Source organism: Mastomys coucha, unplaced genomic scaffold (genome assembly GCF_008632895.1).
Source record: "Mastomys coucha isolate ucsf_1 unplaced genomic scaffold, UCSF_Mcou_1 pScaffold22, whole genome shotgun sequence".
NCBI classification, from domain to species: domain Eukaryota; kingdom Metazoa; phylum Chordata; class Mammalia; order Rodentia; family Muridae; genus Mastomys; species Mastomys coucha.
Window position 1 is genome coordinate 78,960,222 of NW_022196905.1, and position 10,678 is coordinate 78,970,899.

At 36.1% G+C, this 10,678-nt stretch overlaps 1 protein-coding gene across 2 annotated transcripts in view; it reads right to left on the reverse strand.

Moving 5' to 3' along the window:
• Positions 1-8,023, reverse strand: part of LOC116070571 (transmembrane protease serine 11A) — a 64,874-nt gene extending 56,851 nt beyond the window's left edge. For both annotated transcript variants that reach the window (XM_031342004.1, XM_031342003.1), the window contains exon 1: positions 7,927-8,023. In XM_031342004.1, coding sequence (XP_031197864.1) covers positions 7,927-7,940 — 14 coding nt within the window. In that variant the 5' untranslated portion in view covers positions 7,941-8,023. The remainder of the gene's footprint in view (positions 1-7,926) is intronic.
• Between the last annotated feature and the right edge of the window lie 2,655 nt (positions 8,024-10,678).

The window sequence follows — 10,678 nt, forward strand, 5'->3', positions numbered from 1 at the left end:
CTGTGTACAGTTTTGCTCATCAATCACTAATAAATAAAATGTCCTCTAGTCTTGCCTATAGCCTAATCTTAGGGAGACATTTTATCAACTGAGGGTCCTTCCTTTCTGATGATTCTAGCTTGTCTTAGTTGACATCAAACTAGCCAGCACAAAGTATATACATGTGATTGCCATACAACTGCCCATTTACACATTGGTAATGTTTCTATAAAAAATTCATATAACCATTGTTTAAACTTCAGTAAACACTATCTGATGCTTACTGATTGTTGCCCAACTTCTCATGCTGTAAGTCTTACTAATTTAAGTAAATAAGGGTGACAAATTTATTCTAAGGAGTGGAGAGAGGATTCGATGACTTAGAATGTTTACTGTGTACACAGTGGAGCCAGGTTCAATTCTGACACCCACATGGTGGTTCAGCCTGTCATGTTAATGCTAGGGAATTGAACTCCTTCACCTGACTTCCATGGGCCTCACTCACCATTTCTTTGTCTGGAAACATTCAATGGAAAAGAATCCTACAAAACCTAAGTCTTTTCCTTGGAGCATTTGCTATAAGAAGTCCTCTGCCACTTGCTACATGCAAAGGGCAAGGACCATTCTGTGATGACTTTGAAATGTAACTGTCAACTGGTTAACCCTTACATCCTTTGAAGAATCACCACTTAATATAGAACATTTAAAAACATGAGCTATTATTTGGAAAGTGTACTTTATTGGTTGACTGATTATTTTGTGTGACCTATAGTCATTCTTGTAACTAGAATTTCTTGCAGTAGATTTGTATTTTACCCCAAGAAACAATTTGCCCAGTTCTTATATCTTAAGTATGAAGTTAGGACCTGACTTTTTAGAAACATATATTCTTCATTCTAATTGATGACAGAGTTCTGTCTATGTATGGATTATGCTGTAATATTTCAGTATATGTATGCAATGAATAGTGAACAAATCAAGGTTGCTGCATATCCATAACCAGGCAGGTTTTATTTTTGTGTTAGAAATGTTCAGAATCTTCCCCACTAGCTATTTTTGCAATAGTCATTTAATTATTGCCCTTAATTATTTTACTAACTATAGAATATTAGAAGCTATTCCTTCTTCTCATTTGTATAATGGTACCCACTAAGTCTTATCCAAAGTGTCTGCCTTTGACTTCTATAACTCAGAATATTTCTTCTTGAAGAGAAAATTGTTCTTTACGAGATTAGTTTTAACTTTTCAAGAAAAGTTTCCTATTGCACAAATGGATAATTTGTGGAATTTAAGCCATGTGGAAGTAGAGGCTTCTCTGAAATGAAATAGAGGCTGTTTTATTGATCAAAAGCTTTATCAGTCTTTGTTGTGCTTATGTCTTGATTTTGAGTTTGATTTTCCACATTCATCTTCCTATTGGCCTTACATGTATGTGTACAAAGTGACAATTCCCTCCTGCCTCAACTTCAGAGAGCCTTTTGTGAACATGACAGTGGTGATTTGGAGAGATTGGGAGGATAAGAGGAGGCATATGAAGGAAATGTAATCATCACACTTTTCTATCTGATACCTTCTGATTTTAATTCTTTTGTGTGTGTGTGTGTGTGTGTGTGTATGTATACTGCGTGTGTGCATTCAAGTGTGTGCATGCTTGCATGTTATGTTTCTGCATGGAAAGCCAAAGGAGAAAGTTGGGTGTCCTCTACTAATTCATTCACTCATCTTTCACTGAACCTTAAAGTAGATAGGCAGCAACCCCCAGGCATTCTCCTGTCTCCACTGCACCTTCCCAGGCTTGGTAACAGAAGGGCATGGCTACACCTAGCTTATCTCATGAGTTCTGAGGAATTTTACTTAGATCCTTATACTTGTGAATCAAGTGTTCTTACATATCCACAGCCCATAATTTAATTCTTGATAGCATATGTGGACACATATCTTCTTTAAAAGAGCAAGATCGCGAAGGTTGTGAGTAAGCCATGCATAGCACTGAGACATTTCTTAAGCATGTTCCAAAGACGTAAGAAGAGGAGAGGTTTCTCAGATCAAATATATTTGGGAAGGAATATAAAAATGATTTAGATAATGTTGAAAGGATCTTCCTTTCTGGGTTTTTGGTGATTTCAAATGAAGAGTAAAACAGGGAGCATGTTCCCCCAGTTTTTTATATATCCTGGTCACTAGTAGACTCACTGTGTCACACACCATTTAGGTCTTAAACACTGGTAGCTAACGAATGAAAAATTCCATATCTATTCTTCAGCAGCATCTCTTCCTGTTTCTTGGACCCTCCTGTTTCTCAGAAGGGGCATAAGGCATGCTTGTGGGGTGTTCCCACTAGTGTGAGACTTCATTGTTAAAGAGTTGTCAGGAGAGCTGTGTTTATTCTCCTCCATCTACCAGAGCTGATGGCAGTGAGGGTAAGGCAAAAAGGAGAAAACTATGTAAAATGTTATTGTGAGTTGAGAACAAAGAACATTTGGCCTGTCTATATCAAAAGTCTGACATCTTGAGGCTGGTAAGATGATGGCTCAGTAGTTAAGAGCACTGACTCTTCCAGAGGCTCCTGAGTTCAATTTCCAGAAACCACATGGTGGCTCACAACCATCTGTAATGGGGTCTGATATACACAAAATAAATAAATCTTTTTTTAAAAAAGTCCCATATTTTTAAGTGGAAACAAATATTATACCTATTTACAAACCAATTCATTAATCCATGTAAAGAGACTAGCACAGTAGGTGTCTTAGTTATGGTTTTATTGCAGTGAAGAGGCAGCATGACCAAGGTAACTCTTACAAAGGGAAAACATTTACTTGGGGCTGGTTTCAGAGGTTCAGTCCATTATCGTCATGGTGGGACCCAGCAGTATAGAGGCAGACATGCTGCTGGGGAAGGAGCTGAGAGTTCTATATCCTGATCATCAGGTAGTGGAAGAAGATTGCCACTCTAGATCTAACTTGGGTATAGGAGACCCCAAAGCCCACCTCCACAGTGACACACTTCTCCAGCAAAGCCATACTTAGTCCAATAAAGCCACACCTCCAAAAATCATCACTCTATGTGAGCCAACCTTTCAAATGCATGAGTCTATGGGACCATTCTTATTCAAACCACCACACCACACAGATATGACTGCTGTGAATCAGTTTGTTGTTCTTCTTGTGATTAAACACAATAGAAATCAACCATTCTGAGAAAAAGAGCATTTTATTTAAGAGCATTTTATTTTATTTTATTTAAGGAATTTTGGTACCAGAAACACTTTGGAATTTTAATCATCTTGGACTTGCCCTAAAGAAGGGGCTTACACAAACAAATGTCAGAAAGTACCCAGAATATTTTTAGTGCAAGTTAATCAATGATAAAAATACATTCTACTGTGGTACAAGTGACACAATGAAATCAAGATATTATTTAATATCTTGATTTAATAGGACAATGAAGAATTAAATATATAGGTTTATACAAAGCTTATTATACAACATTCTAGGTTCCTCAAAAGATAGGTAACAATGTTCCTCCTATGTGTTAACGTATGTGCATGTGCACACTTACTCTTGACACATTATTTTCATCTATTAACGTGTGTAAAGGGTATATTAGATTGAAGATTGAAATTTAGACTTGAATGGTTATTCATGTGATAAGAATGAGCTCTTTCTATGCAAATAACTGTGTTATAGCATCGTACAATACAATATATTCTAAAAACTACTCCTAAGAAGTTAGCCAGCCATAACAATATATTCTAGTTTTCAAATTTCTCTGTCAATTTTCATTCTACTTCTGTCTACTTATCCACTTGAATATGTTTTCTACACCTTTCTTGAGGCTTAATAAAGTGTTTTAAACATCATAGTGAGTTTGGGGGAGTAAGGATAAATACTGGAGGGACTCTAAATTCGTACAAGGCATGTTACAACCCTTTCCTCAACTATTGACACAGAGTCTCACTGTGTTGTCCAGGCTGACATTAAACATTCCTCCTGCTCTCTGTCTCCTAGATTCTGACATTAGAGGCATATGCCACTATACCCAGTTTTGGGGCACAACCTTTGAGACCCGTGAGAGTCAAAATAATTCAGTACTGAATTTTTTTTGTAAATGTTTAAAATAGTAAAAATATAACAAAATTTCATTTTGTTAACAAATATTAAACACTTAAAAATGTTCTAGAATTCTCCGTCTGCATGAAACAGCCCTCTATAAGCATTTTTATGTGGAGATATTAACTTGGCTTTTAGGGTAAGAAATGCTTGGTGTGGTGTGGTGTGATGTTGTGTGTGTTTTGAAGCTTTCACAATCTGGTCTACTTCAGTTCCCTGCCCTCTGTTAACTGGAGATAATCAACTTTACCTCTGGATGTGAAAGCACTGGGGTGGACAAATGACGGACTCTAGCAGAAACTGAATCCTATTCTGGACAGAAAGTTTTCATATAGCAGGGGTTCTCAACCTGTGGGCTGTGACCTCTTTAAGGGTCTAATGACCCTCTCACAGGGGTTGTATATGACATAGCCTGCCTATCAGATTTGTACATTATGATTTCTAATAATAAACTTATGGTTACAATGTAGTAAAGAAAATAATTTTATGGTTGGAGGTCACCATGACATGTGGAGTTGTACTAAAGGGTCGCAGCATCAGGAAGGTTGAGAAGCACTGATGTAGATGATTTCAGGTGCTTGCTGTCACAGCTTGGTGAGAACAAGCCTTAGTGCTATCATTTCACTAGTAAAGTCAGCTAAAGGAAGGAAAGGCCTTGCCTATGTAGCTTGCAAACACCTGCCTGTCTGCAGCCAGACCCTCTTGATACTAAATGTGGATGCCAAAGAGAGAATACTAGTCAAGGTTTGCTTACCACTAGTGGGTCCATTTCTGGCCACTGGACTAGATTTTCAGACGTATTAATGGATGTATCGGGTTTACAACATGAAATTGAGTAACTGTGATCTGCAGCAATGTTTTCCTCTCATGTAAACATGATGATCACCGAGGTTTACTTTCACCAGGATTGTAATGAATAAATAATCTAACAAATACTATGATTCAAACTCATGCATATTTAGTAAATATATAATAAATAATAGTTCTTATTATAAGGACAAATAGATTACCACTTAATGTAGGATTGGGTACTAATCTGATAATAAATTTCTACAATCTTGAGAATAAGTTGTATATATATCCTCACTAAAGTCTTCCTCTTTAGTTAGAAATGTTATTTCATATGTTCCAGATAATCAGGAAATGAAGTCACAACTAAACAATGGTTTGCAGGCCACCTTTTAAATCTCAATGACACAAATATTCATTTTACTCCATTCACTATAGATGGATATGTGGAGATGATGGCCGTGAATACTTCATAAAATTTAAGAATTAAAGAACACAAAATATTATGATCTTAAAAATTATTAAATAGGGGAAAAGAAGGAGACCCTTTTAGTTAATCTTTGGCTTGGCCTTCATCCAGGCCCTACCTTTTCTTCCTATTAGTTTGTAATATTGGGCCGCTTACTTTTCCCACCTATAAAACCGAGTTGCTAAGTCACACACTAGTAAGGATTACATGAGTTAACTGAGGGTGTAGAGGGCATGTAATAAGTGTGTGACTTTTCTGGAAAAATAGGGAATATAATATTTAATTGATAATTTACCAGTTAGTAATTTTATCTCTGAAGGTGGTTTTAGGATGTGTCAGGGAGTAGATTTAACAAATTAGCAAGTTAACTGAAACAATTATCCAAAAAACTTTTAAAATCTAGACCACAAATATTTGTAATAGACTTATCCAGAACTACCTTTTCAGTTAAAGGTAATAAGCCAGAGATGAATTTAGTTTTTGCTTTTTATTAAGCTAGAGGAAGAGAGAGTTGTACAGGCTTCTGAGAACTTGATCCCAATTTCAGATGAAGAATGCACTTGGCGTTATATCTCACTTTTTATAAATTAAAGAAATAAGATTTTAAAGTGAATGAAAACCCTTTATTAATAAAGATTTTGAAATGATGGAGACATGGCTATTTTGGGGGTAAATCTAAACAGAGAATTCTGCAATTTGCAATTTGTTCCACTAAAGCCAGCCCAAGGACAGAGATGAAATTACAGACTCCATGGAGGAGACATCCAAGTTTATTACAACACAAACAACAGGCATGTGAATCAAATGTTACATTTTCAAGTCTTACCATTGTGTTCTTGCTCATGAAGAAGTAAGAATTAAAATGGTGCGCAGAGCTGTGCCATGCACTTTAGAGTGATTGTAGATTTGACATATAGACTATCACAGCACTGAGTAGGCATCTTCTTGTCCTTAATCCTTATGCCTGCCTCTTAGCAGGATTTTGTGCAAATATTCCATTTTGGGTTAGTGTTCCTGAATTTGACTCAAAGCAGCTACTGCTACTTAGTGTTTCTTACCATATCTATTCTTTGTTAATAATATGTCACTAATGTCTAAAATAGAAACAATTGAACATTAATATTACTCCAATAATTTACTTCCCTTAAACTGTAAAAATTCATATGTGCATAATTATTCACTAGAAATGAAAGCTTTTGGTGCCAAACTTACAAAATTTGATAATTTTAATAGAAGAAATGGGAAATGTAAGATTTTGCTTTATAATTTTACTGTCTATAAACATAAGGTATGAATTTTCTAATTCAATGAATTTTTTTAAAAACAAGTTAAACATTAGCGCAAAATGTTCATATTGTTTGCTTTCTGATTTGTTCAATAAATACCTGTGAGGTGTTGCCTATGTGTGAAGGTAACACACTGCTGACCATTCAAGGAGTATCAGAGGCCATGGTTACTGTACAATTTTTTTCTAAAGCACTGAGAAAAATATTACTATTAAATATAAATATTCTGGGGGGGGGGTCAAGTTTTCCAGGGATGCTTGCTGACTTAGCAGGCTGTCTAATATCAAAATCTCACACCTGAATTTCCCAGGATGGTGCCTTCTGTCTAGAGAGATGGGAGTTAATAAGGTGAATATGCTAATTCAACAATAAATTACTATACTATATAAATAAAATACTATATAATTTAGGACTACTCCAAGAAATTCTGGCATCTGGTGATTCTGTGAGCCTGGAGAAGTCTCCTAACTTCTGTGTCTTCAGATTTGTTTATTAGCATAGGCCTTTTTTTTTTTTTTTTTAGCATAGGCCTTAATAATACCCACTTTACTGAATTCACAAGGCTGTCTAGTCTCTTAAATGAAAAATCATATGTAAAAATATTTCAGAAAGATCATAAATATTAACAAAAATGAAATATTATCATATTAACTATTTATACATATGCACATATATATACATATATATCAAACCAACTTTTTTCCTTCTTCCAAATCATATTAAAAATCTTATATTTTTATTTTCCTTACTATTTAAAAGGAGTTTTAGAAAGTCAGCATACTGTCACCAGTCTTGATCTCTTGTTAGTTCAGTTTCTCCTCAGGAAATGTGGGATTCTCTACAGTGGGTCAAATGTCTCTGAATCTCATGACTTCCTAGTTTTCCTCACTCTACAAGAACCAACACACAACAAGGAGGGAAAGGTGAGGGAATGGCCTGTTGGTTTGGAGCAATGAGGACTGCTTTCAAACAAATGATCATTTCCCTCTCAGATCTGAATCAAGCAGGACAAAGTGGCATTGACTTTTCCACTGCAGTCCCAATTACCCACTATTGAACTTGGAACCATGAGATAATGCTGATGCTATGTTGTATACAAAACATTGATTTTTGAACAGAGATTTCTTACTCCAGACCACTGTGAAAATTCCAGAAATCCTTCAAGCTTAAACGCAGTTTCAACTCCTTAAAGATTCCTCATCAGCTATCTATCCTTTGGCGTGGGGAGTCTACCCCCCACCCCCAGACAGACACAGCAAAGGAGAGGGACCCGAAGAAACAAAACTGAACTTACCGTTGCAGATACATCACGAATGGGAGGAAGGGATCCCGCAGGTATCACCTGAACTTGACTTTCCAATCAGATTTATGACATCCCTACATGTCTTAGAGATCTACTCCTGGAAGGAATACGGAAATAAATGACAAGTAGTTGAAATGAAACAAGTTTGACAAGTCTGAACACAGAAGACGCAGCCCATAGGCCAGCCTGGAGAAAGCAGCCAGAGAAAACATACTCCCAATGTAAAAGAAATAGTTTGGGCTTTCTCCTTTGTGTTTCTTTTTCTTCTTCCCTTATTCCTTCTTCCCTTCCTTCCTTCCTTCTTTCCTTTTCTCCTTCCTTCCTTCTTCCTTCCTTCCTTCCTTCCTTCCTTTCTTTCTCTTCTCTTTTTCTTTCTTTTGTATTGACTCCTTTTGTTAAAGAAGAATTGGCTCCAGGGGTTTAAGTGAGAAATGTATCAGGAATGCACAAGGCTTAAGGGTCTAAAGCAGATTGTTGGTGGGCATGTGAACAGCTTAGAGACAATAATATAAAAGTGCCAGCAAGAAATAATTGAGCAGTTCTGGTTGAAAAACGCTTATGTTCAAGTTTCAGGATATAGTGAACCCATCAGTGCACAGTGCTAATTTATCATAAAGATACATTATTTTAATAATCAATATACTAAGAACTGGTTTTAAGTGCCTACTATTACAATACAGGCAAATAAATGCATTTCAAATGAGAGTTTTAAAAATGACCTAGTATAATAAGCAGTAATTTGTGCCTTTGGCATTTATTGGACTGGTAGAAACCTAAAATGAATAAACAGATTCCTTCATTTAGACAAACAACACATGCTTCTGTGCTCTTTGGTCACATTAATACCTTAGAAACCTTAGAAACAAGATTGGAGCCTTCATCTCTTTCCCTTTGTACTCTTGATGAAAGGTGACTTTTTGAGTTTCTGTGATTCATCATCAGCCCCCTTCTAGAGCAGATAGACGGAGTTTACAGTGGGCTCCATGATTTCATGCACTCACTCTGTCCCCACCACATACTCACACTCTCCCTTCTGGGTGGCAGTCACACACTCCTTTTTCCTATTTCTCTGTCAATCACTCCTTCATTCTTTCTATGCCCCCTCCTTACTAACTCCTACGTCATCAGCAGTGACCACCTTAGCAAATTACTACAAATGTGGCAAGTTAGCAATAAAGCCAGGTATGATGATACACGTGTGTAAATGTCACAACAACTTAACTACTTAAAATACAGACTAAAAGATTAAGAATAGGAATTTTTCAATATTAAAAATAGTAATGCATTCTTTCACAATTACCAAGACTGTACATCCCAAGTCAAGGTGTCAGTGAGGCTGTGTTCTCACTAGGGGACTCTAGGGAAGGTACATTACTTGCTTTTCTTTTTATTGAGATACTAATTGTTGAATGACTACATATATTCAATACTATTGCTCTACCAGTGAGCTATATGCCAATCTTGCCTTACTCTAACAAAATTTAAGACAAGGTCTTGTTAAAGTACCCAGGCTGCTCTTAAAATTTCACTGTAGCCAAAACAAGACCTAGAGTTATTATTGATCTGCTTTAGAGTCGCAGGTGGCTGGAATTGCAGAGTTGTACCATTGGGCCTAACCTTTGACTGCATCTTCTACCACTGATGGGAGCAGGCATCCCTTGGCTTGTGTGCTGACTCCAGCCTCTGCCCACATCCACTACTGAGTCCTCTGCCTCTCCCTTTCTTTCTCTCTTTTAGTTTTAAATGTTATTAGAAATATGTATATGTAAAACATGAAGCTTATATAAACTATAAACATGTTTTCTGAAATATGTAGATTCACATCTACAATATTTTGCAATCATTACAACTGTCTGCCTCTTGAGATTTTTCTTCCCAAACTGGCACTCCGGATGCACTCAGCAGTAAATCCCCATTCCTTTACAACTCCAGCACTTAGAAGCTACTATTCTACCACAGCACTGTATAATTATTAATTTAAATTAATTAGTACTAATTAATCAACTAGTCAAGTAATTATAAATAGTGTAATCTGACTATTCATATTGCCTCACTGAGGTGGAGTCACATGTGCCTCACCATGACTGAATGATTTCATTTACCATAAAATTCCCATGGTACATCTATGTTACAGCATGTGTCAGAATTTATTTTTAAGGCTGAATAATATGGGGGTATGTATTCTTTGCTTATGGTTTGTCTGTCTTTTCATCTCTTAGTCTATAGGCATATGTCTATCTTTTTCTGTTGTAAATGATTATGTTGTGAACACGAGTATAGAAATTACTCTTTGAGTGCCTGCTTTTAATTATTTAGGACATGCACCCAGAAATGGAGTCCCCACAGTGTATGCTAATTTGTGTTTAATTTTTGAGGAACCAACTAGTATGCTTTCATGCAAGGATACTTTGAATTTTTATGTAGTCCAACTTACATATGTGCTCTTTTGTTGTGAATCACTTTGGTAAGAAGTCCAAAAAAAAAAAAAATCTGCTGCCAAATCAAATGTCATGAAGTTTGCCTGTGATGTTTTTTTTCTCAAAACTTGTATCCTTTAACTCCTGCCTTGGGCCTTTGATCCTATTAGAGTTAATATTTTTATGTGATATAAGTTAAATGGTACACTTATATTTATGTGCACGTGGAATCTAGATTTTACAATTAATACTTTTTGTTGAAAACATTATCTTTTACTCATTGATGCCTTCTAATTCATTAGTTTATGTGTCTACTGCCTTTCTTC